This window comes from Balaenoptera physalus (assembly GCF_965194825.1).
Source record: "Balaenoptera physalus genome assembly, chromosome: 15".
Lineage (NCBI taxonomy): Eukaryota > Metazoa > Chordata > Mammalia > Artiodactyla > Balaenopteridae > Balaenoptera > Balaenoptera physalus.
This window is the reverse complement of record NC_138894.1, coordinates 10,356,037-10,383,441: the sequence shown is the minus strand read 5'-3', so window position 1 is coordinate 10,383,441 and position 27,405 is coordinate 10,356,037. Positions and strand designations below refer to the sequence as shown.

Here is a 27,405-nt window from a genome sequence, read left to right as displayed (position 1 = left end):
GGCGGAAGTGGGTCACGTGACGCACCGCGCCGCGCCGCGCCCCCAGCGCCAGCGACGTTGCTGGGAGAGAAGTTGGCCCCGCGGCAGCTGGGTTCGGCTGCTGTGCGGCGGTGGCGGGTCAGTTTGGAGCCGGTGGAGGCCGCCGCGGGGCTCCAGGTGAGGCCTGCCGACCGCCCTATCTGCGCGTGACTCGGGCTCGCCCGGGGGCCGTTTCCTCCGGCAACTCGCGGCCCCACGTCACCCGGCCCTGGAGTGACCGCGCCCGGGTTCGGCTGCTCGGCCTGCGGCGGGGCTGCCAGACACATTCAGGGGGGCTGGTTACAGTTGAATTTCAGATACCAGCGAAGAATGTTTTCGTATGCGTATTTCCCACGCAGTGTTTCGAACCTGCTGATATTAAAAATTACTCTTGTATCTGAGATTCAGTTGTAACTGGACGTCCTGTGTTTTTATGCTAAATCTGGCCGCCCTACCCGAGGCCCCGGGCCGGCGGGGAGCCATAGCGCCCGGGAAGCGCCGCCAGCGTCCCGGAGGAGGCCTGGGGAGTGGAGCCAGACACTGGGCTGCCGGGGCGGGGCGTGGGGGCCGGACGGTGACCGGCGCTCCCCTGGCTTCAGACTGGTTGGACCGGAACTCCCACGCTGTTGTTCCCCTGCTGAACTAGTTAGGAAGTAAAACACTATGCATTTGAGTTCTGCTTTGCTTTTACATCACATAGTCATGAACGAGTTGCTTGCTGGTCATGCGCTGATGGACCTGTGAGATAGGCCATTTATTTTACCTCGTCGGGAACGTCGTTTCTGTTTGGCTTCAGCAAAGGCTTTCTCTTAAAGTCTTGATGGTCGAGAGCCCACATGACAAGTGGAATTTTGAGCCAGACTGCCTGAGTGCAAATTTTGGCTCCATCAGTATCACTGCCCCTGCCGGGGAGTAGGGGGGAAGGGGGAAGCTGAGGATTGAGGGAAGTGAAGTGTGGGGAAAATGTGGACCCTATGAAAGTGTTATTATGAAGGTTCAGAAGGGCGTGGGGTAGCCCTTGCCTGAAGTGCAGTGATCATTTCTGCAGCCTCAGAACCAACTCCACTCGCTTTTGAGCCCTGCCTCTACGCAGGGATTGGAGCCGAAATGTAAGGTGACTTCTCTCGTAACTCACAAGAGGGGTGCTAGTAGCTGACAGTTTCTTCAGATGACTTGTAATAGAATTTTTTTTTTTTTCCATCTAGAAAGATGTTACCGAGTACTTCAGTGAATTCCCCAGTGCAGGGGAACGGGGTATTGAGTTCCAGGGATGCGGCCAGACACACAGCTGGAGCAAAACGCTACAAATACCTGAGGAGGCTTTTTCGTTTCCGGCAGATGGACTTTGAGTTTGCTGCCTGGCAGATGCTCTACCTGTTCACTTCCCCACAGAGAGTTTATAGAAACTTTCATTACCGGAAGCAGACAAAGGATCAGTGGGCCAGAGATGACCCTGCTTTCTTGGTCCTGTTAAGTCTCTGGCTCTGTGGTAAGTGTCTGTCTGCAGGAGAGTTGAAGAATAAGTGAGCATTTCAGGTTGGGCTTGTCATTTGGAGAATCTTTTGTTATCAGCATGTTGTGGGTCACAATTTGGGGATCTCTGAAGCTGTTTTCTTCCTCTCTGAAGCCTCAGAAATCTCCTCACAGGAAAGAAGGTGGTATTCTTCCTGATTTTAAAAGTCCCAAGCAGGTGCCAGAGTCAACTGTTTCCTCAGAACTTTCAAAAGCAGAGGACAGAGTCACTCCATGTCTTTTAACTACCATGATAAATAAATTGATACCCAAATGCAAACTTACTGTGAAAAAGGACTACCGAGGTTGGAAATTGCATTTCACCATCAGGCCAATCCAGAATGAGAGTTCTGAAAGTACCAATGTGAACTTGAGAAACTGCTTTTAGTTCTCCAGTAGTGCAGTGAAAGGGTCTGAGCCGTCTTTAGGGTGTTGGATTATTTTTCACCTTTAACTAGACTTAAAGATATGTGAGTGCTGCTTGTGTTCTGAATGCTGGGGCTACCCTGGTGAACCACAGACAGATGGGGGCCTCCTCAGTAAACTTCAGATATCTCAGTGGTAGTTCTGTGTTCCAAGGTGATCTGCATTTCTTAATCAGTTACATCTGACATACCTTTGGGGTTTACATACCTGTCTCCCACACTAGAGTGGGCATCTGAAAGGCAGAGACCATGCCCTGTACCCCTAGAATCTAGCAGAGTGCCTGAATACATCTTGTAAATCTTTCTTTCAGTGTCCACTATAGGATTTGGCTTTGTGCTGGACATGGGATTTTTTGAGACGATAAAGCTACTCCTTTGGGTTGTACTCATAGACTGTGTAGGCGTCGGTCTTCTCATATCAACCTTAATGTGGTAAGTACTGTTAACTTTGGTTCTTCAGATGCTGCTGTAGAGCCTCCATTTGCTTGCTTCAGAGAGTAGCTGATGGAAATTGAAACAAGATAGACGAACTGAAAGCATCAATTTTGGCTGCCAGGATTATTATACCTTGTCCTCCTGTGTCAGTACCTACATCAGAAAATACTCTAAGGGGATGGTCTGCTTTGTCAAAGCGCAGCAAATAAGTGAATTGAAGTAATGATTGTGTCGTATTAACAAAAATTTTGATTTTGCAAAAATATTATGCAGTTAGCCAATTCTGCTTAAGCTGTCTGGATGATGGCACAATATTCTGCTGCCTTTGCCAGTGGGTCACTTCTAGAGGTATAAGATGTAGACGATTATATTATGGAATCTTACTTTGCATCTTTGACATGAAATGAAGTACACCTGAAAAAAGATTGTTTTGGTTAAAATTTTGGTGTCTGTCTTCTGAGCCACACACGTGGGTTTTATTGACTGGGTTCTCAGTCTGACTTTGTCTGGGTTTGCTGTACCAACAGTAGTGTACTGAGTATAAATCTGGTGTTTGGTTTTTCAGCCTTCTCCCTGATCAGTGCTCCTGTGGGGTTGGCAGAAGGGGTGGATGTGTGGGTGAGCTCAGCAGGGGGCCGGAGGTGGTGGTCATTGTATGTCAGAGAAAACACTGGAACCTGAGTCACAGAGAGACCTGGGTTCAAATGCCAGCTCAGTCATTTACTGTGTACTTCTTAGCTCCAGTCTTCTCTTTTGGAAGATGGAGTTGATTATTTATGAGGTATTTGAAAAGATTGTGGTATGAAAAGCACTTGGCATATAGTCTGTGCTCAATAAATGGTAGCTGTTAACATTTTAAGCAAGATTCTGAGACGCTAACCTCTGATGATACCAACCTGTTATTTTGCTTTGTAATTTCTGACTAGTCCAGTACAGGTCTTGTATGTGCTAGGTAGTCGGAAAATGGAATGCATCATTAACCTAAGATTCTAAAATCTGGCCTAAAAAGAATACCGCTAACCAATGTAAGTCACGTGTTCATTATCAAGATATCCAAGGGAAACATGCTAGGCGAAAAAATTTCAATAAATAAGGCTTTCAAACAAATAGTTTGTAGCCGGCATTCTGCCTTGAATGCATTGCGATTCTGCGATCTGGAGGGTCGCAGAAGCCGGGAGTTTAGTACCTTTAGTGTGAGTCTGTATCATAGTTTGAGTTCATTGGAGAAGGACTCAGTATATTTTTGAGAACCTACATTGCGCTGTGAATTGTGTGAGGAACTAGAAATAGAAATGCGTGATTCCAGTCACGCCAGGGGCGCCACAGAAGCCAGCATGAGGAGGTATTTGGGCAGATGGGGTAGCTGATTCCTGGCACCAAGTGTGAAGGCAGAGAGGTGTGGAACAGTGTGCCAGGTATGGGAGCACAGGGGGCACTGGGTGGCTGGGGAGGAGATGGGAATAGAGAAATTGGCCCTAAATGCAATTTAGAGAAAAGAACTGGACTTCAGCTCATAGGCTGCATGTGGGAGTAGGAGGGAGGGGGAGCGGTGGGGAGCTTGGAGGCTTTGAAGTAAGAAATACGATCAAATTCACACTTCAGGAAAAATCCTGTCTATGGTAGTGGAGACGAAGGAGCTGGAGAGAGTGGCTAGGCTGGATACAGTCGTGGGGTCTGCACTGGAGCAGAGGAGGCCCGGACTAGTGCGGTGTCACAGAAATAGATGAGGGTAGGGAAGAGGAGGACCCGGGGCCTCTGGGATGGCCTGGGAGTTTTGGGCTTAGGAGTCAGTGGCCGGTGCAAGTGAAGCATTCCATGTTGGACATGTTGAGTTCAGGAGGCTTGTTGATAATGAAGTGAAGGTTCATTGGCCACTGGGGTAGGTAACTAGGAAGCTGCAACAGTCTGGCCAAGATGAAGACATGACTGGCATTATTAATACGGAGGTGGGAGGGGAGCACTGCAGCTGTCTTTGAGCGCTCTCAGAAGGCGTGTCCATGTTCTAGAGGTGAGACTCGGAAGGAGGCCAGAAGCCTGGAAAGCAGCCATTCAGGGGCTAAGCAGAGGGGTAGGGGCAGCAGCAGGACCCCAGAGTGGGAACTTGGGTAGTGGGCTAGATGCTGATTCCATTCGTTTTAATGGCACAGGTTCTCGGCTCAAGTGGAAGGTGTTCTGGTGAGCTCGTTTGCCCGATCAGAGCACGATTGTCTTGCCACTTTCAGATAACTGAGTACGGGACTGCTTTATTAGTACTGTAACACCTTCTCTCTCGTTTCTTTCTTTTTTCTATTTTTATTTCCCCTAGGCATAGCATTTTCTTAACGGTATCCTCAAAATGAAATCACATGTGGAAGAGTCCATTGAATTTCCACAGCTGTGTTTATAATACAATGATCTTTTTTGTTCTTTTCCTTTGACAATCTTTCTGTTACCTGGATGTCTGTCTGCTCGTTCGTTTATTAGTACTGTAACACCTTCTCCCTCTTGTTTCTTTCTTTTTTCTATTTTTATTTCCACTAGGCATAGCGTTTTCTTAACGGTATCCTCAAAATGAAATCACATGTGGAAGAGTCCATTGAATTTCCACAGCTATGTTTATAATGATCTTTTTTGTTCTTTTCCTTTGACAATCTTTCTGTTACCTGATGTCTGTCTTCTCATTCGTTCGTCATTTAACGGAACGATTAGGCCACGCTGTGGAACAGAGACAGCAGCTGAGTGATTGTTCCTGTGGCTGGAGACACCATTGGCCCCTCTCTCTTTACTGGTTCCTCCTGACTCCCTGACCTTTCCACGGGGGAGACCCAGGTCCTAGGCCTTGGACCTGTTTTCTGCGTTTACTCTTTGGGTGATCGCATTTGGGTTCGTGGCTTTTAATATCATCTACACACTGATGAGTTTATATCTGCAGTTTGGACCTCTCCTCTAATAAACTCTAGACCTTCTATACTTCTTACTCCAGACTGACAGGCATCCGCACCTCACACCTCAGTCTTCCATTTGTTTAAGGCCAGAATCTCTCGGTCGTTCTTGACTGATCTTTTTTTTTTGTACCCTAGCACTCAAGTCTAGCACTAGTCTAGTACCTCTAGTCCTGTTGGCTCTGCCTTCCAGCGGTAATATATCCCCATGTCAGCACCTCCGCTGCTGCCACCCTGTTCATCTCCTGCTCGCAGCAGCCTCCCATCTGCCTCTCTGCTTCCACTCTTGTCCCCAGAGTCTGTTCTCAGGCCGGCAGCCAGAGTAACCCGGTCAGTACAGTAAGTCAGACGTTCTGGGAACTCCACAGTGACTTCTTATTCCACCAAGAGTAAAAGCCCAAAGGTCTGACAGTGGCCACAGGCTCTATAAGATCCAGCTCCCGTTTGTTTTCGGATTCCATTTCCTGCGTATCTTCTCACTTGTCCCAGGCACTCTGCGCCCCTCCCCCATTCCTCAAGCCTGCGGGCCCCTCTGCCACCTCCCTGTACCCACCCCCATCTCTGTGCTTGGACTCCCCTCTGCCTGGAATGCTCTGCCCTGGGGGATTCTTCCCATCACTGCCCTTGGGACTTTACCCAGATGTCGCTCTCTTATGACCATCATCATATGTAACATTTCAACTTTGTATTCTGTCTTTCTGTACTGCTCTGTTTTTCTCTATAGGACCATCTGACAGCTATTTGTATTGTTGTCAGACTACTCCCACGAGATTGAAGGCAGAAATTTGTTTTGTTTACCGCTGTATCTCCAAATGTCTGGAATAAAGCTTGGGACATAGAAAGTAGTCGGTAAATACTCATAATTAATTTTATTGTACTATGAAATAAATGTTAACTTTTCTCTTCAGGTTTATCTCTAACAAGTATTTAGTGAAACGGCAGAGCAGAGACCATGATGTGGAGTGGGGCTATGCGTTTGATGTGCATCTGAACGCTTTTTACCCTCTCCTCGTCATTCTGCATTTTATCCAGCTTTTTTTCATCAACCGTAAGTAGCAGTTACTTCTCAATATATTATCAAAAAGTCTTCATTGTACCCACTGAAAAGAGATTCATTGTATGCGTCTCTTCCGCAGATGTCATCCTAACAGACACATTTATTGGATATTTAGTTGGAAATACCTTATGGTTGGTTGCAGTTGGCTACTACATCTACGTAACTTTCCTAGGATACAGTGGTAAGTAATTGCTTTTTTTGGTTGATTGACAACACAGCAGGGAGGGGAGAAGTTGTAACAATAATACAATTAGCTTACTTTCATGGAGCTCTTACAGGCACTGTCCCAGGTGTTTTATAGGAATTCTCCCGTTTAATCTTTACAGATACATGGTACAGCTTTACTTATCCCCATTTTTCAAATGAGGAAACAGGCGCAGAGAGATTAAGTAACTTACCCACGGTCACGCAGCTAGCAGGTGGCACAGCTGGTATATAACAAATTTTATAATTTCAAGGAACCATGTTAAACCATATTGATGCTGTCCAAATTACTGGCAGGAAACCCACGATCGGTTTCCTCTTCCTTTTCTCCCAGGCTTTTGGGTTCTAGGTTACCGGCAGTCAGAGTGAGGAAAGGGCTGGGTCCGATGTGTGGGCATGTTTAAAACCTTTGCCTCATTTTCTGTTTTATGATTGTGGGCTGGGGGGTTTGAAATACTCTTTATTTTGTAAACATCTGTGTTTAAAATAGATGAACCCTGCTCACAATTCATATCCTGGACCCGAGACACAGCACACGAAGTTCACCCGTCACAGGGAGACTGGGGGGCTCAGGAGCAGCGGAGGGCCCAGGGGTGCAGAGGTGGTTACGCGTCAACAGCAGGAGTGCCTGCTCAACAGTCTGGGCCTAAGGCCAGGTGCCAGGCCACCTGCTGGACTGGAGAAGCTTAGGGATGAGAGGTTCTGCAGATGATCACAGAAGATCGGGCCCAGCTCCTGCTGAGCTCAGGGTGTTTGTGAATTCACTGCTAAGTCCTGCTATCGATTCATTTCTCATAGTATGAATGAGAACCATATTTACATTCTTCTTCATGTATGTTAAGAAACGATCGCTATTCAATAGAGTTAGATTAAATCTAGAGACCTTACTTATGATTTGTTAGCATTATATTCTTAGCCCTTCCTTTCTTGTCACTCTAGATGATTAGGCTCTTACCGTAAATACAAGCCACTTGTACTCACATGTGACTGGCTCCTATGGTGAGAGCCTCCCATGCTTGCCCCCTTGGCTTTGCCAGGAACCACTGCAACCCCCCTGCCACCCAAATTGTAATACCTTGTTTGGGGCATTGAGAGTCTTTTCTCTAGCTCAGGGGAGATGTTTGTGACATGTTATATTTAGGCTTCTAATGAATTTTCACATTTTGAGAAAGTTTTAAAATGTCATTAGCACACTGCCACGTTATGGTTGCTTGAAGTGGATTCTGGATCACTCTCCTGGTAACTCCCTACGATTTAGAAGATTCTTCGAGCACAGCTCAGTTTCAGTTTGAGGACTACTTGTATGAGAAATATTTAGGTTAGAATGCATGGCGTAGGGACCCACTAACCAAGCCATGAGCAAGAAACAAGCATGGATATCTGAGGATGGATTTTATATGTGAGAGTTTCAGTTCTTTCCTAAAGTCTGGGATACTAGTTGAGATCTCACCTTCTCAAAGTGGACGTGTAATGCTTTCCCCCGTTGGGAAATCGCAAATAGCTGAAAGTTGGTTTTTTTCCTATAACATCATCCATCCATCATCCATCTCTGTTGGTACGTTAGAATGGGAGGCTTCTGAAGCATTACAGGTTTAAATTCACCACTGCGTCCATTAATATTGGTGATGTTTGACCCTCACTCTTAACCTCAGTCCTGGATTTGCTTCTCATTCATCCTCTGTGCTGAGAAACCTCTGCTCGGTTTCTTCACAGCCATGAATGAGAAGGAAATAACACAGAGGAGTAGTAATATTGCTCTGGCTGCAGTATAGCATTGTCAGTAAGATGCTTCAGTAAGATTCACAGTATGTGTGCCTGCTCGGCCCCTCGTGCTGTGGGGGAAGCCGTCTTCCAGAACGCTCGTTTACTAGTCCTTTACTTTACCCACCAATGCATGTGGGTTTGCTCCTTTTCCAGCGCTGCCGTTTCTGAAAAACACAGTGATTCTTCTTTACCCGTTTGCACCTCTCATCCTGCTCTATGGACTGTCGCTAGCGCTGGGCTGGAACTTCACCCGCACGCTGTGCTCCTTCTACAAGTACAGAGTGAAGTGAAACCGGGAGCCTCTTACATCTTAGGTGCGTCAGCAGTATTGGTGAGGTGGTGATTTCTTGTGAAACTTGTAAATAAACTATCATTGTAGATATCTCAAAGGTGTAAAGTTTGCAAATTTGAAGAAATATATATGCTAACACTGTTATCTAGTACCTTCCTTAAAACTAATTAAATGTACATTTCTATAATAAATATTTTTTAAACTAAGGCATGTATTTTATTCTGCACAGAGAATATATGCAAAGTACTAAGGGCATGCGGAAGAGAGAAAGGTAAAACTTTTTAATATGAATTATTTTTGAAAGTATCCATTTGGAGAACATGGTAATAATGTTTCCCCTTCTCCCCTCCCCCACTGTTACTGACAAGGTACAAAGTCCAGCCCCATTTCTAATGGGCTGCATTTTAAACTTTTATATAAGCCACAGGATCCTAGTGTAACCTTCAAAAGCCTCTACTTGTAATTCAAATAGGAATCACTGTACTACAGGCTCTAAATATCATTAACAGCCATTGTTCATGCAAAAAAAAAAAAAAAAACTACCCAACAAACAAACAAAATACAGTAGATCAAAGAGGTCCCTGGAGGCTACTCTTACTCCGGGGACTGTACAGTAGCATATGCAAGGTCTGAGTGAACACCTGCATGACACTGATAATCACGGTCTTGACACCAGGCTGCTTTTCTTTCTTAGAAGACTTTCCAAAACCCACATATCAAATCCACGTTTTCTAACTGAAAACAGTACCAGTAAACTATTATTATATCAGTGTTAAGCAAAACTAATAATAAAAAAAGCTTAGTACTCATAAAGTTTTACCTGTTTTACTTTTATTAGAAGGAGTCTTGAATTCAACATGGCTTTTTAAACTTCTTTATCTCAAATACACATGAACGGTTGTGGCACAGAGAAACAGTGATGAAAGGCACAGTCAACAGGACTAGTTATCAGGCTTTCAGTTATAGCAGCAAATTTGAAAATAAATAATCTGCCTTTAAAAATCCAACAAGTACCTAAAATATTACTACAGAGATTACCCATTCAACCAATGGAGACATTGTAAGGAAAATATGTACAATACATTTACGGAGAAAAAAACATCTGGTACAACCTGGAAAAGCAGTTCCTCAGGCAGCTTCTCCCAGGGGTGCTTCCAGAAACACCCCAATTACAAAGACAACCTTTCCAAACAAAGTTTGTTCTCAAGGAGAAACGCTTCAGTTTTTCATTCCATAAATGAAACAACTGTTACAGTTTAATCAGCTGATTTCTAAATCCGTCTTAGAAAGCGTGACTGTCTGCACTGAAATGAGAAGTATCAGCTCTGCTGGCAGTGCATCTGACAGTACTGTCGATATCCACCATTTTTAAGGCTCAGAGACTATGTCTTCAAAAGGTATTTTCACCCAATTTCAGCCAACACTGAGCATTTCAAATAAGTAATGGAATGCTAATCAAACTAAAGTACCAAACCTTTGATTCCAGGGCAATTTGCTAATTACTAATACCATGAAGCCACTAGGAGCAAGTGATATATTAAACAGCTTCCCTAGTGTCCAAGAGTATTGAATGTTCCCCACAACAGACAATCCTTAGTTTAGAACAATTTTAGCACCACTGTTCCTAACGTTTTTCCGCACAAAGTGTTTCCCATTCAACGTTCAGTTCACGACATCTAAATTCTCAACTCACACATAACTGGAGTGCCAGCTCTTTCTTGTTTGTTCCTCTGGAAATGCTCTAGCTAGTGCCCAAACAGGTGAAGCACGTGTTTCAGGTAAGAAGAGTTTCTATATAAGCATTGATGATATGGGTATATATATGTATATATATAAACAAATCCTTTGTTTTTTTTTTTTTTTAGTAATACTGTAGTAGTGGGCTCTTCAGCACTGTAGGTTCACATGCATTGAAGAAATAAAGTAAGCATGTTAGTTATCATGGCATATATCTGTTAAGATTAATAATTAATAATTTACAACTATCAAACTAAATTTCATACACTATAAACACTGCTACATAGCTTTGAAAAGTTTCCTTTTCTTTAAAGAGATCAGATGTCAAAGTTCCCTTAGGACCTCAGATATGATTATGACTCAAATTTCTGACCTTTCGATAATGTTAGCCTCTCATTTTCTTTCTTTTAGCTCAACTTTTCTTATATCAAGGCTATAGCAGTATAGTAAAAGAAGCACAAAAAGTAATGGACAAACCAAAATTAAACTTCATTAGCAATTAATGGCTTGGAAGCAGAGAATTATTTTGAAAAGTATTCCCTAAGTACTAAAATTTGGTCAGCACGTATAGGATTTGATCTGTGCTTAGACTATAAATTTTGGTTAAAAAAAAAGTCCTTCAATACAGAGTAGATTATTTGGTCTCTACATAAAGGCATCAATTTTTTTTTTCTCTTAATATCTTACTTAAAATACCACTGTGCCTCATTCTTAAATAACTGACAGGCTCAGAGCAGCCTAAATCAACATAAAGTGACACCTATTCCAGGAAAAAGATTCCTTACTGGATCCCGCTCCTGCAATCTCATGCTAGCGGTTCCTCCATGAAACGCTACAAAGGTGCTGCAAGTTTTTGCCAACAACCTTCCAAAGAGGATTAACTGAGGTCTCTGGGAGAGGATCCCAGATGAGGCCTGTGTATATGATCTGCTAGTGCAAGACTTTATTCATAAGTTTATCAAGAAATACCCAACATACCAGAGGGAATCAAGCAGGAAGCCTTCTCCGCTTCACCTCTTTTAAATACCGTATTCATTTTCTATTGCTGCATAAAATCACGGCAAATTTAAAAGCGTAAAACAACACCCATTTATTATCTCACAGCTCTGTAGGCCAGAAGTCCAGGCAGGCGGGACTGAGCTCTCTGCTTAGAGATTCACATGGCTGGAATCCGGTGTTGGTGGGGCTGAGCTCTTAGCTGCTGGAGGAGAGTCCACCTGCACACTCCTTCCGGTTGGTGGCTGAGTTCAGTTCCTGTGGCTGCAGGACTGCAGTTTCCATTCTCTTGGCTGTCAGCTGGGGCCTCTCAGCTCCTTAAGACCATCTGCATTCCTTCTCATGTGGCCACCTCCATCTTAAACCAGCCATGGTGCCGCAAGTCCTGCTTTGAATCTGACTTCTGCTGACAGCCTGAGAAAACTCTGCTTTTAAAGGGCTCACCTGATTAGCTGTCCCCAGATAATCTCCTTTTTGCTGTACAACATAATTACAGATCATACTCACAGGTTCCACACATACTCAAAGGGTGAGGATATACAAAGTCATTGGGGGGCAGGGGGAGGTCATCCATGGAATTCTGGCTGCTACAAACATTCACTGCTATTAATTAGAGCAATCTCTCCAAACATGCTGTTTCCATATAACCACACTTGTCTTTGAGGGCAGCACTGCTGGAAGACAACTTTTTTCATTATTATGACATATTTAAAAGAAGCCTCCATAGCGTTGCTGAAGTTTTTAAAATAACACCTTCTAATTATTTACTAATGCAACTGACTTAAAAAGCTTGTTCAAAGACATCTCCAACAGCTGAATTAACCTTCACATACATGTCTAGAGGCTGTGTGCTAAATCCATGTGCATTCACATTTTCCAAAGCTTGTCAATCACACATGCTTTGGAACCTCATCCTCAAGTTGTCACTCTCTTGGGACTACATAGTAGGGACAGTGAATGCTGTAAAGGATGCATGAGACTTAAAGAACTTAGGAACTGGATCTTAGAATCCTGGAAGTAGGTCCTCAACCTTCTCACCCGAAATAATCATCATTTGCACTACGATATATTCTGCATGTCTGCTTTTAGCCTCATGATGGGAATTCATTATTCTGGATTCTACAATGTTCGTATTAGCACTCTTGACACAGTGCTGTGCTGCAGAATTTTCTGTGATGATGGAGATGTTCTATATCTGTGCTGTTTAACCCAGTGGCCACTAGCCATAGGGAGCTAGTGTGACTGAGGAGCTGAATGTTATATTAATTTAAACTTAAATAGCCACCCTGTGTCCAGTAGCTACTGTAGAGGACAGTGCAGCTCCAGAGGCATCATGCCGTATATATACATACATTAAAAATAAAATTAGTCGCGCCATTTGTACTTTTCCCCACTCACTCTGGGTAAAAGTGGTTCAGTGTCCACTCAAGGTCAAGTATGTACTTTTCTCTTGTTCCAGGTCCCCTCATCTTCTGTCCCAATACTTTAGTCCCTAACATGACTCGTAAGGACAACCACTATAATCACTTGCTTGAGGCAAGCCTGGCTGCTTCTAATTGTCTAGTGGAAACTGGGGAAAAGGAGAGCACAGGTGACACGAGGGTCCGTGAGCACCTGTGCAGCAGAGGAAGCTAGGAAGCATGACTTACAGGCTTGCCTGCAGGAGCTTGACATTTGGCCAGAGTGATTACGTGTATGTGCACACACACTCGCCACAAACAAACTAGACAGCTGAGTGTGTGTGTGAGTGTGTGGCAAGGACAGTAGGTAAAGAGAGTTAAGAAAAAGAAACAGGAGTGTGGGCTGGAACAGTTGGTCCCCTTCCCCAGACGCTGCCTGGGCACCTGCCACGTGTCAGGCACTGTTCTGGACTCAGCGAGGCACTGGTAACAAATCCATGGGGAGGAAGGAGTGCACAGGAGAGTCCTTGAAAGATGGATAAGATTTGGCTGAAAGTCTCAGGAACAGGAGGGATGAGCTAAGCCTGGGAGGGGAGACTGAGCACAAAAACAGGAGACAAAGCTGGCTGGGTAAGGCTCAGTCTCAAGACTGAGACACCCCAACAAATGGCCAGGAGCTGCAATTACTGTCACCTCCCTAGACTCTCAGAGCTTGGCCTTTCTTCCTCAAATCAGAGTTAGCTACTTGGGAAGCAGGGAAACAAGGGGATTCCTCCAGATTTTTACCTCCTGATACTTATTTGTTACAGCAGTAATTTAGTATGTGAAGCTGGTGCCACAATTTTGTAATGAAAGGTTTATGCTTTTGCAGTGACATTTCCCCGTTAGGCGCTGGGCCAAGGAGATTTGAGAAGGAAATAAAACGTAAATTAAAGAAAATAAAAAGTAAAATCTAAAAACCTCAAGAAAAATTTTTAACTGGACTCGGACATAAAGAAATCATTGTTGGCAACGTGTAACTTTTTAATCAAGAAAAGTAACTAAGAATTATTCAAATATGGAGTAATGGAAATAATTGTACCCTATCAGTGTTTCCCAACCTTTTTCACTGCATAACCCTGCACAGCAAACGAGGCTGTCTGGAAGCTGCTTGTTCAGCCTGCTGGGTAACCAGGTGACGCTCCTCCAGGCTAAAGGCAACCAGCTAGAACCTCCAGCTGCCAGAGGCCTCAGCCACTGGCTACTCTGAAAGCTCAGGAGATTCAAGCTCTGCACACCTGTAACCGCCTGCAACCCACCTGAGGACACCAGGCTGGTTGGGAACTGATGTTGATAATTCATAATTCTGTAAAAGTAAAAGACTTTTGTGAAGATCACCGATTGCTAAGGCTGATAATAGTTTTGTTTGTAGTAGTGATATCATTTGGAATTGCATGTTTAAGAGCAATAAAGACTCTTCAGATGTGAATTTACTTACAAGTTCATAATGCAGTAGAATAAATTATTTTGGAAAAACATACAACTGTTACAATACCTTTCACCAAAAAACCAACATTACAATTTTGTTTTTCTTTAAAATTCAACCAATTGTGACTCATACAATAGCATTACCTAGAAAACATTTTGTCAGAACTCACGGAGTGAGTGCAGATATAAAAGCATCATGGAAAGAGAAAATGCCTCTAATTCATGGATTAAAGACAAAGATTAAAAGAGAAGAGTGTGTCATTTTACATATCAAAGGAAATGTAATGACTTCAGTCTATGATAATTTGGGTTGAAATGCATCACCCCTGCACATTAAAATTTATCAGACTGATTTTTTTGTGGCTATACACCATACATAGTATAGTAAAATAACCCTCAAGAAGGACATTGGTCTTTAAAATCTTGGCTTTAAGGAATGAGAAATGCCTTTGAAAATATTTTGTTCAGAATCACTGTGATTATAAAAGTACTTCAGTTAGGAAATCAATCTAGAATCATTCTTAAATGGCAGTGCATTTGAAAAATGGCATTAACTTGTAATGTTTGCATTTCCAAAGAAAAATATAGAAAGAACTTAAAACAAGGTAACTGGTTTTCAAAAAAAGTATTGATTCAAAAATTTACTGCACAAAAATATGTACTTCTTAAGTGTTTCTAATAAATTAACTCCGTAGCATTTTATGTATATTTGTGTGTGTGTGTGTGTGTGTGTGTATATATATATATATATATATATATATATATATATATATATAATCCCTGATAATCTATAAAAGAGGGTCTATAATAGTAAAATAAATGAACTTCAAAAGTACCCCCCTTCATAAAATGTATTTAACATTAATTTTTCTCAAATTTTAAGGAATGTAACAATATGTACAACTCTTATGTATTAGTATAATACCAAAATAGTACAAGTCATATTAACAGGCTGTCATAACTGTAAAATGTCTGAGTCAAGTTAAAACTGGAGGACAGCTTAGGTTCGAATGAATACAATTATCCATGGAAGATTCATTTTCCAAGTGGAAATGACAATCATCTTATCTACAGTAGATTTCACAAGAGGTAGAATTCAAGTTACCAAAAAAAGGTACATGCTCAGCCATCTTTAATCAACAAATTCACAGGGAAAAAATGTGTTGGTTTCTTAGGAGATAGTCAGTTTGTGACTTTTTTAATATGAATCTGAAATACAAGATAGTGAACAGCATGAAATGGCAATTTTCAATTCCAAAAAGGTCTTAATTATGAAATCCAAATGCTGTAAAAAATGTAGAATCTAAGCAGTTTCACTGATTTAATATATTGTCTTACCTCATTAAGAATGGCCCAAACAGCAGAATTCTGAATAACTGAAAGTCGGAATGCTGAGATGGGGTTTAGGTTGGGATCCACCATTCCTTCTGCAACACCATTCTCAAATTTCCCTTCAAAGTAAAAATCAACACTCATTGGGTAGACTGAAACAAGCACACATAAATTATCACTGACTTAAAGCAGGGAAGGAAAACACCAAAATATTTCTAGTGGATGTTTTTACACAAAGAGCATGGGTGAATTTTTTTCCTTCTTTCTACCTTTATTCAACTTTTAAACGTTTCATGAAGTAGTATATGCTTAAAAACATTAGAAGCAACCTATTTAAAGAGGCAGAGCTATACATTTTCTTATTGCAAATTTAAAAAAACCAAATATATTTGTTCTTACATCAACTAACACACAAGTTTTTAGCAAAATGTGACTTACAAACCTTACAAAATATACTCTGTACCATCTTTCAGTCTGACCACTTTGAGGATTAAGTCAATAGTAACAAATTTCAGTGCTTTAACACACGGTTGGCCTTGAGCAGTTTCCAAGGTCACATCTAGACGGAATTAAAATGTGATACCTCCTCAAGGCAGTTCCAACATAAAACTCCATTATAAATGATAAGCTCAAAAAGCTCTCCTGTAAGGATAAGGACCAAGAAGTTCTATAGAAGATAACATGCTCAGTACTCAATTTTTCTTGCTGTGAGGAAACAGCAAGAAAAACAAAAATGCTACTGAAAAGGTGACAGGAAAATGGTTTGTTCTGAGCCACAATGCTCTAAGCCAGGGATAGGCAAACTTCCTAAAAAGGAGAGAGAGTAAATATTTGGGGATTTGTGGGTCAAGAGGGCATCTGAGAATATCATCCAGGTACTTGTATAGAAAAAGAGAAAACTAATTTTCACAAAATTTTTATTGATGAAATTCAAAATGTAATAACTAAGTTGTTTTTTTCCTGCTAATACTAAAGAGCATGTAATTCCTTATGGGGGGATAATACTTAAATTAACTGGTATTCAAAGTTAGTGTTCCTTATCATCGAAATCGATTGCAAATGTTCATCTGTTAATGTGGATCTATAATGAGATTTGATATATTTTATCTTGAATGCTTCCTTTCACACAGCCTAGATACTGCAAATATTGTTATTAATCCACAAGCACATGATTTTAATGGCGCATGTCCATGACTTGGAAGGTATCTGCGTAAAATTCTATTAGATTCTTCTCTTTGATATCTGCCTCATCATTACAGTGCAGATGAATCACTTTCAATCAAAGGTTGGGGGAAGCTCCTCAATTAGCTTGATATTATTACTTGCAGTTCAAATAACGTTAATAGTCATCAAAGTGACCTGAATGCAATACAAGTTTTGCACATAAGCACTGTTTTGTCTTGTACTTTTAGGTTGAATTCATTAAGAAACATTATCAAGTCTGAAGCAAAAACTAATTCTCAAAGAGATAATAGTGGTTGAGGGCAGTTCTCACTTGGAAAATTTTCAATCTTATTTCAGAGCTAAAACAAAACAAAACCAAAAAAAAAAAAACCACAATAAAATTTTATCGCTGCTAAGCCCCAGAACTGCTGTGTGGCAGGGCAAGTCAGGATATTCAGTTCTTATTTCTGACAAAAATTCACAGAACTGATGTTGATGAAGTCAATGAGAGTAAGTAAAGTTCACTGGTGACACTACTGGTTCAATAAATTAATGATACACAACAGACTCAAATACTCTCTGTAAAGCACCTGCCGATGAATAATAACATAACCATAGGCTTTAAACACCTTACATTGTTGCAAGCTTTGTAAATCTGTCCATCTAAGCCTTCTTCTCCACACATATTTTCACCACCATTCATTGTAAAACATCCTAGCAGATTCCACTTCAGTTTGTACGAACTTTGTGTTTTCTCAACTGGTTTGAAAACATTCTTGCCTGTACTTGTTCTCTACAGACTATTCACAGAGACCAATCCTTCAGTCACTTCAAACCTGGCATTGACTCCAAATAACAACTAGGCAGTATCAGTAATATCTGTCAACTCACCAAGAGCCAAGGAAAACTGCTCAAATAATTTGCATTGCTTTTTGACTACTGATATTGTTCCCAAAGTCCCCAACTCCTCAAGCAATAGTTGTTGCTGAAAGCCTAATGGTCCGAAATGAGTTTATTTTCTGGGCACACATATCTGCTGTAGTTAAACATGATTTAATTAACTCATCATTGGTAAATGGTTTTCTTGCTTGGCTAACACATGAGCCAGTTTGAAACTCACTTTGGTTACAGTGTCATTTGAATCTTTTATTTTTGTGAAGAAATTCTCAGTGATGAGATATCATATTTTAAATCCTCTAATTTTTCTGACCATTGCTTTCCTGTGAGTTGGGGATATTGTTGTGAGTGCTTAGTAGTGGTGACGTACTCTCTAGCACAGCTCTTGTGTCACTGCATAATAACCACATAACCTGCCATCTAATTTTGTAAAACAACCCATATTCCACTGTGTTAAAAAGCACAACATTCAAAGTCCACTTTTCCTGTTTTGACATGAAGGGTAATCACTGGTAATTTTTTTAAAAATGTCACAGTAGAGTTATGTGTGTGGCACTTTAAACACTGTCAAATTATAATGCATCAAAGCTATTTGTAGTGCACTGAGCAGCAATTCAAAGCACTGAGAGCACCACCGCCATCTCTTTTGCAACTGCTCACTTATCTCTGCTGTTGTAGCATAAAAGCACACAGACAACAAATAAACAAATGAGCACAGCTGTGTTAAAAGAAACTCTATTCATGGACACTGAAATTTGAATATTTTCTAGTTTTTACATGTCACAATATATTACTATTCTTATTTTTTCAACCATTTAACAATGAAAATAAACAATGAAAAAAATTTCTACATTCTTCACTCACAGGCTATTAGAAAACAAGCAGTGGGCCACATTTGGCCCATGGGCTGTCGTTAGCTAACCGTTAAATTATGTGCCAATTCTAGAGTCTTAAAATATATTGACTAGGCTCATAGTAAGATAAGATACATTCAAATTGAAAAACCATACTGGAGAAAGTTCATTTTCATTTGTACAGGAAATATTCAACTTATGAACTGCCAAAGTAATGTTTTTATTAAAAAAAAAATTAATACTTATTTCATAAAAGTATGTCCTTATTTGGCGCTGGACTGGGGTAGGGAATGTATGCTACAAAAGTATTATTTAATATTGAGTTAGGAAGGGAATTCAGGGCTGAAAAATGCTGTGGAGCTTGAAACATTTTAACTTATAATGTATCTGAATCTGTCACCTGATGAGCTCATTTAATTAGAAAAATAATTAGTAAATTATATAACTGGCCTCATTAAAACACTCTCACCCAGCAATTATATGCTGCAGATATACTCTCACATGTGCAAAAAGCATATATAGACTGCAGCAAAAATTGTGAACAATCTAAGTGCCCATGATTAGGAGACTGGCTAATTTAATTACAATATGCTAATACAAGGGACTATTAGGCAGCCCATTAAAAGATTGAAGAAAGAATAGGAAGAACAAAGTAAAGTTGTAGATAATGCAGTTGTGACTTACTTCCATTCCTAAGAATACATTGTAGAGAAACTCTCATACATGTGCCTAAGTGTTCAGGCCAGCAAAAAGATGGAAACAAACTTTATGACCAAACAGAACAGACAGCAATATATTCATCCATGGAGAGCTATACAGCAATGAAAATGAATGAGCCATAGATACACACATCCACATGGTTGAATATCACAATGGTCAGAGAAAAAAGCAAACTGTAGACTACAGAATGTCATCATTCATATCAAATTTCAAAACAAGCAAAATAAGACTGCTTTATTCAGGGATATATCACACATATGTAGTAAAAGCATATATGGAAATGGTAACCACAAAATTTAGGATAGTAGTTACCCTTGGGTGGGTGGGGAAAGAAGATAATTAGGAAAGAGCAACTGAACGGGCAAATCTTAAGCTGCATACACTGATATTCATTACATTATTAGTTGTATCTTTTTGTGCATCTGAAATATTTACAATTTTTAAAAAATGTTCATCTTCCATATGCACATATGTATTTTGTTCAGTGAAAAAACAAGATGTAGAACAAGGTTGTAGAGAATGTTACCATTTATGTGAGATTGTGTGTTTTTGAAGAATATACTCAAATATTTTTATTTATGAATAGATACTTCTAGAAGAATACAAATCATTATAGCAATTGCCTCTGGGAAGCACCAGGTAGGAGGGGAAAGGAGAGGGAAGGAGACAAGTTTACCCTCTTAAATTTGTATTTGGTACCATGTACATGTATTAACTTTCCAAACAACAAATTTAACTTTTGTCCTTAACCCAATGGTCTGGTAGGTAAGCATTAAAAGATAAAAAAGAAGGGGAAAATGAAGGAGGAAATGACTAAAGAGTGACTGGAATCCCCAAACCCTGGCATTAGGAGGGACTTCCAAGGTCATGCCCTCCGTGGACGCTCTTCTGCTACCCAGACGGTGGTCCATTCCTTCTTCCAGTGTTTCTCTGTGAAAGGCTCTTCTTCTGCTGTCTCATAATTTTAACCTACTAATAAATCTGGTATTTCTTTCACAGGACTGTCCTTAGTTACCATGCCACACCCATCCAGCCAACCCCACCTTCACCCATCAGGTCTCTACTAATTGCCAGCTCCTTGTCTACTGTTTCCGACAATGCCTTTGGGCATAAGTTGCTGCATAGTCTGATCCTATTGAATCCAGGCCCCTTTGTAGCTCCAGTCTTTGTGGCTTGTCCCACCCAAGAGTGCTCTTCTTAGCTACCTCTTTCTCTGGTTCTCTCTGTCAAATTTCTGGATGGGCTACAGTTTAGCTTGAATGTAGCTACCAGTCTCCTCCTAACTGTTTACCACCAAAATTTCCATCATATTCCACAGCGCCCTTGGGCTTGAACTTCCCCAAGTTCTGTTTCAAGTAAGGCAGTCCCCTTAGGGTGCACTACAGAGCTCTCTGATGGCCTGCCTCTCCCCTGGAGAAAATCTCTGCACCACTGCTCAGGACCCCTGGCAGGGACAGCAGCCCACCTCCCTGCTAAAGTGACACCCCTGCTTTACAAGCAGAGCACGGGGTTGTAGCAGTAGCCCTTCGTGTCCTGGCTGACCTCTCCCAGTGTGCGGGGACCAGTGGACTGGGGGAGGTGATCAGGGCCAAGGATTCTCACCCTGCCGTGCCTGCAGCAAAGGTTCGCCCGATGAATGGAAGTTAGGTGGAGGAAAGGAGCCTCAGATTTCTAAGCTGCTCATGTCTGGAACAGAGCTTCTGCAACAGGGAGCTGGGGAGGTGACAAATGCTGGTGGTCTGCCCTTCTTGGTGAGATACCACAGCTCTGGAGTGGGGGCTGGTGGGAGAGGGAGTCCGTGTTTTTGGCTGGACATGCAGAGTAGAGCTTCCGAGTCACTGAGCTTGGCCAGCGTGGGTAATGAGCGGGTCAGGGCTCCAATGCCACAGACTCTTAATGCTGTTACTGAGATTCAGACTTTATGAGTTAATGTTTCTCTATTTGCTGTACTTTTCTAATAAAATACCTTTCACCAGTTATGGCTGTCTCACTAGAGAAAGGTCTGCAGAGCCCCTCACACGCCATTCAGCTAAAGCATACTTCTTAAGGGAGCAGAATTTTTTATATGAACTTGAAAAAAAATCAGCTGCTTTTGTTTCTGATGCACACTTTTGTTACACAAGGTCCTAGGTCTGATCACCCATCAGTTCTCTTCCAATTCTAACTATGTATGAGTTGATGTTTTAGATGGTCATTATCTTCAAATTACTGCAGAGACAATCATATAAATGTCTCTATTTCCTATGCTACTTTCATAACCTAGAACACAACATTCTCAGAAATTTAATAACTCATAAGTAATAGGGTTAATAAATGTCTCGTATACGCAGCTAATCTTATGAACATTTCTAGGGTAGGCTAAAATATAACCCAAATATGAAAATAATTAAACTCATCTATCCACTAAGCTATACAGAAATTAGTCAGGGTGACTGTACAAGCCTTGTAGCAAACACTGAATGACATTCACCAAATGTAAAACTGCTTGAGAGAGTTATAAGAATGCCTCTGTCCTGTATACCTACAATATTAATTGCCCAATCATCTCTTCTGCCTACCAATAGGCAAAGCATTAATTTAAGTAAAAGAAAATATATAATCATCCACTGAGTTGATGTCCATCAAAGGACAGGTCCTACGTTAATCACAGGAGATGCTTGAGCAACAAAGCCCCCTCCCCCTTCCACGGTGAGCGCACAGGACTGAGCTACGAAACGTGATTACACAGAACAGGTGCATGCACTGTGGTAAGAAGAGCCAAGGAGAAGGCAGCTAAACTTGTTAATAAAGGATGAGAAAGCGTTCATCAGGAGGAGAAATATCAATCCATCATTTCAGGCGGGGAAAGCGGACAGAGACACGGCTGGGAGCACGGGGCATTAGAGGAACACATCTTAGAACTGGAGAGATGAAGCATAAGAGGAAAGTAACAAGATACGAAAGTGGGTGGGAGCTAAGGAATCTGATCACGGAAGGTCATTAAGGTTTTCAGCCAGGTTAATACAGCATCTAGGTTTTGGCAAGGGAGCTACCAGCGGCTCGGTGGACTGGCTCGGAAACAGTGGCAGAGTATCGCTGCAGTAGGGTGAATGCACATTCAGACACAAACAGACATTTTATGCTAATGGACAGTGAAGGTGGGTGCGGGGTTTCAGAGTGTCTCCCAAGGTTAGACTCAGGCAGCTAGATGAATCGTTGACAGCACAAACCACGGTGACCAATGACGAAATGTCCATATTACAGACGCTCCGGGTAGATGGCTACGTGGCCTCCACGTAGTTTGTCAGCTGGCATCTCAGTACAGATCTAAAGCTCAGGAGGGAGGCAGGGCTAAAGGCTCAGACTCTGGCATATGGATATTGCTGGGATCATGAGAGTAGCCAGCTAAGATCATCCAGTACGAGACTGCAGAAGGCAGCTGAAGGCGGATTATCTACCAGTGACAACAGTGAAGCAGCAGATGAAGAGAGAGAGAGGAACCAGGAGATGAACCTTTGATCTGAAACCCTAGTTGGGTCAAGATAATAATAAAAGTATGTACTAGCACACAGAGAACAAGTAAAGGAGTACACTGGTATTTATAATCCTGAAGCTGCTTAATATCTGAAAAGAACTTAAAATTACTTCAGGACTAAGTCCAAAAAAGTAAAGGACATTTTACTAGTTTAGAGTAGGTATTACCTATTCTGAAATAACCATCTTCTAATCGTCTGTCTTTGGTTTCTTTGCTGATTTCCAAACCTTCACTCTAAAATAGAACAAAAACATCTTATAAATAATTACTTCTATTTAAAACAAATCTAGGTTATTACTATATCTTAATAAACATAAAAGTGGCATCTGTGGCACAGCTATCTCTGAAAAGAGAAAATGCCATGTCAGTCTTGAACCTTAAAAGGCTTATCAATCAGTATAAGTGCTCCATCTGAATCTGTATGTAATATACCGTTGGCTAGAAATTTTTAATTTTAATTAATTTCCAGTTTAAATCAATTTAATAGAATGCTGTTTTCTATTAAAAATATACAGAAGTAAAGAACTGTGTGTTAACTTGAAAGAAATTAAGCATTCCTTAGAGACCAATAAATTAATTTTCTACATTATTCAACAGGCATTAAAACTGCATGGTATTTCGGGACTCAAAATACAAACAGCAAGTAAACATTAAAGTAAAATAATGATTCATTTATTTTCCCAGTACAAATGTCCAAGTTACTTTCCAACAGGAAACAAAATAAAGGCTCTTTCTATGAAGGCAAACGGGACAATATACCAGGTGTTCCATATTGCCAAAAGAAGTTGGTATTACTCACCACTAAGGTCCTGCCATCATGAGAATTTCTTTCATAAACAGGAATAGTCTCAAATCAGGTCTATTAATATTAGTTCCCAAGGAAAATTTAGGGGAAAAAATAGTCATACCTTCAAAGGCAAAACTTCTACAGTTGTGTTGAGCAGAATATCCCCTGGATGTTCCTGGTTGCCACTATGGAACAAATAACTGAAAAGACAAGCATAAAAATAAAAATATAGTCAGACTATCCTTGACAAAGGTTCAGAAGGGGGCCTTACCTCAGAATAAGGTCGACGACACTGAAGTTTGTAGTGGCTGCACATCATATGTTCTGAATAGTTGCAGGGAAATTAAAACCTAAGGGGGATGCAATAACTCCTCTATCAGAGGGGCATGTTTGCTGCATAACAATAATGTACTTGACAAAAAAAAAAAAGATGGCAGTGTTTTGTTGCTGTTGATGCAGCCATTAAAGTGCTTGTGAATCACTTATGACAGAGTATATTGGATAATATATGATATAAAACTACATGTAGACCACGATCTCAAAGTAGAAAGTGCACACAGTTACCAAGAAAAAAAAAGTGTCAATATGGTCATAATGGTATCCTCGGGGTTATGATTTTTTTCCTCATTCTTCACACCTTAAAATTTTTGTATAATGAGCACATACATATGTTACACAGAGAATATTTTTCCTAACACTTCACTTCTGTATTAATAAATACAACTTCTGCTTTTTCCCCTCTCAGCAAATAAGTTATGGTGAAAATCAAATGATCCCTTTTCTCTGTCCTAGGAAGGGTGGGTCTATGCATGGACTCCAAGAAAATTCATATATACTGTCATTTTAGAAGAATTGTGTTTTGCTAGAAAAGTGCCCTCAGTAGGGGCATTACAAGTATCATTTTACAGAGGTTTATTGTAAGTGTATTTGTTGTTACTAAGTTTGATCTCTAATATATGAGCTCTTTAGCAGATTCTTTGATGGAATTATTTTTATTTTCTAAAAATAAACCCATAAATGTGGTTTGAGGCTATTCTTGCTGAAGTGAAAGAAGAGTGCTATTTCTAATTCTATGAGTACTCAAGTGTGGTGAACAATACCTCACAGGGCACAGCTCCACTACACAGTATAAAAATGAGCATTAAATAACAACAAAACCAATATTATATACTCATATAGGTGCAAAATATTACTCAAAAGTATTCTAATATGTCTTGCCAGTGATCTTCCCATTGCTTATAACATTTTTACACTTAAATTCCTCTTTAGAATCAGTTTAGAGTAACAAAAGAAAATTAATAGCATTTCATGTAGCTATGCTTTGTTTTTGACCACCTTAAACAGAATTATTCCAAATTATTTTTGGCAGATTCTAAAAACCAAATGGCCTTCAAAGGAGAACACATAACATCACATTCTGGGGATTACATGGAAGTATGCCACAGACAGTGTGGGGAACATACCCAAAACTGAGGAAAGATTGAAGGAATTGTGACTGTTAAGTAAAAAATGGGGAGAAAAAGTCCCAAATTTTGTAAAGTGAACAGAAATGCTGAAACACATAAAAGGGTTTTAAATTCCTCCATGGTGTACTAAAAGCACTTGCACTTCCAGCACTTGCAAAAGCACTGAATAGGAATAGTCATAGTCTGTCAAATTTATCATTTCAACCAAATTGCTGGGCCATCCACTAGCTCACAGTCAAATCTTAAGGGATATTCTAGGATAAGGATGTGAAAACTAATTTGGGATTCTGAGGGAGAGTTCTACATAAAAGTATTAAAAATCTATACTAAATATACATTCAGAAATACCAATAGAATTTATCAAACATACTACATGCTGATATTATACCTGTAAGCAACATACCCATACTGTTACTGAGTTACACAAAATGTATTTTATAATCCAACATTTAGGACTCATTGACTGCTCACATGTGTTATATATACCAAAAATTCCATCATAAACCACATTATGAATAAGAGGGCTGAATTGTAAGACCAAATTATATTTCAATAATGACCTACCTTTCCACATTGACTGGCTTGTCAAATTTAAACAGGATGTAGTCTCCAGCTACTGGAGTTATAGCCCAGAAGAAATCCTCCCCCATATAAGTTTTCTCCAGTGTATGTCCTTGGTAGACCTTCAGAGAAGTAGATACCTCTGCAGGGGGGTTTACATGGATTTTAAGAAGTAATGGTTTCATGTAATCTTTATCCTAGGAGGAAAGACATATTAACAACATACGGCTCATTTATACTTAAGAAGAACAAGGATTATACAGTAGGTAACAAATTGTCTGTGCATGAGAAAAAATTAAATCACCAACCGTGAGTTTCTGAATTTTTCCTGTTAGTGAAGAATGCAGACCCACATGTTGGAAAAGGGAAGGTCTGAAGCGGATCCGCAGATTTGCTTTCTGTCGATCACAATGTTTCTAAATATTAAACGGGAACGTTAGTGTTACATTATAAAGTGAAATCTTGTCCTCCTCTGAAAGATAAGAAGCCCTTTAGAAGGGTAAATATTGAAAAGAAAATCCAACTTCATCTCATAATTCCAAATCGTGTTTTTTTAGGGTCCTCTTTGAGGCATTAATAGATTTGCTACCTACTTGATAAACAGACATGACACGGAAATTAAAAATAAGCACTTCCAAGGGAAGAGTTAAGGAGTTAATTTCAACCACCTTTCAAAATAGGTCAATATAGATTTGACTTTTAATGTTAAAATGCACAAACTCTAGAGGTTTGGTTCAAATACACAAAATACCTTTAATTGGATAATATAATGAAGAATTTGCAGACAAGAAAAAGCACATTTTGTTGCATGAAAGCAATCTGAAAATGTGAGGCAGTAAGTGGACCACAAGCAAGGAAACAACATCAAAACAGACAAATCCAACTCAGCACAGTTGGGGGGCACCTATGTTTCAGCTCTAAGTGCCCCATGGGCCAGATTTTCGATTATAACCAGCTCTCGTGTGATCATGGCGTGTGGGACCTACAGCCCCGGCAGGGCTCTCGCGCATTCATTAGCTCAGTGCTTCAGGACAGCCATGGCTACCTTGTCATGCTTTTATAAACCCTTTCCATTTTCAGTGACTTTTATAAGCTTTGGGCCAAGAACATACTGAAGAAGACAAGTGTATAAGACATTTCCACTTTGAAAGACCTCCAGTTATTTCCTGGGTGTGAAAATGCCTAATTTTTCTCAAGAGGTTTAACTTCATTAGCGTTATTGCTAACAGGAGAGTAGAGGTGAAATTGTATACTTTATTTACACAAATAAAACACTCAAGTGGAAGGAGAGGGAAGGTAAGGGAGGGAGAGGACAGGGGAGGAGGGAGGAGAGGGGAGGTGGGATGGTGGAGGGGAGAGAGGAGGAGAAGCTGCAGTGCCTGAGACCGAGCCCGCCACTCAACACACAGGCAAGGAATGACACATTCGGGCCCGAAGAGTCAAAGCAGGTCCATACACCTTTGGAAGAATGTGTGAATGCTTTTTTTTTTTTTTAAAGTAACATTGGTTTATAACATTATATAAGTTCCAAATACACAACATTATACTTCTACTTCTGTATACACTACCGTGTTCTCACCACCAAGTCAGTTTCCATCCATCACCATACAGTTGACCCCCTTTACCCATTTCACCCCTGCACTCAGCCCCTGCCCCGTCCCCTCTGGTAACCACTACTCTGTTCTTGTAACTACGTGTTTGTTTCTGCTTGGTACTATTGGTGGGAATGTAAACTGGTACAGCCACTGTGGAAAACAGTATGGAGATTCCTCAAAAAACTAGGAAGTACCATATATGACCCAGCAATCCCACTTCTGGGTATTTATCCAAAGAACATGAAAACATTAATCAGAAAAGATACATGCACCCCTATGTTCATCAC

General features: G+C 40.7%; 2 protein-coding genes across 4 annotated transcripts in view; one reads left to right on the top strand and one right to left on the bottom strand.

The window, feature by feature from the left end:
• The first annotated feature begins 8 nt into the window (after positions 1-8).
• On the top strand, positions 9-8,834 carry UNC50 (unc-50 inner nuclear membrane RNA binding protein). The gene is made up of 6 exons (XM_082427383.1): positions 9-156; positions 1,224-1,507; positions 2,267-2,387; positions 6,220-6,359; positions 6,448-6,549; positions 8,490-8,834. The coding sequence occupies exons 2-6, from the start codon at positions 1,228-1,230 to the stop codon at positions 8,624-8,626; spliced, it is 780 nt and encodes a 259-aa protein (XP_082283509.1). The 5' UTR covers positions 9-156; positions 1,224-1,227; the 3' UTR covers positions 8,627-8,834.
• Positions 8,835-9,437: 603 nt separating this feature from the next.
• MGAT4A (alpha-1,3-mannosyl-glycoprotein 4-beta-N-acetylglucosaminyltransferase A) overlaps positions 9,438-27,405 on the bottom strand; it is a 117,641-nt gene continuing 99,673 nt past the window's right edge. For all 3 annotated transcript variants that reach the window (XM_082427342.1, XM_082427341.1, XM_082427343.1), the window contains exons 11-16: positions 25,832-25,939; positions 25,527-25,720; positions 23,618-23,696; positions 22,877-22,943; positions 15,567-15,679; positions 9,438-15,437 (exon numbers count right to left, since the gene is read on the bottom strand). In XM_082427342.1, coding sequence (XP_082283468.1) covers positions 15,411-15,437; positions 15,567-15,679; positions 22,877-22,943; positions 23,618-23,696; positions 25,527-25,720; positions 25,832-25,939 — 588 coding nt within the window. In that variant the 3' untranslated portion in view covers positions 9,438-15,410. The remainder of the gene's footprint in view (positions 15,438-15,566; positions 15,680-22,876; positions 22,944-23,617; positions 23,697-25,526; positions 25,721-25,831; positions 25,940-27,405) is intronic.

Coding starts and splice junctions, on each gene's coding strand:
- UNC50 (XM_082427383.1), top strand. CDS start 1,228: ATGTTACCGAGTACTTCAGTGAATTCCCCAGTGCAGGGGAACGGGGTA. Junction 1,508..2,266: donor GTTAAGTCTCTGGCTCTGTG/GTAAGTGTCTGT, acceptor TCTTTCTTTCAG/TGTCCACTATAGGATTTGGC. Junction 2,388..6,219: donor CTCATATCAACCTTAATGTG/GTAAGTACTGTT, acceptor TTTTCTCTTCAG/GTTTATCTCTAACAAGTATT.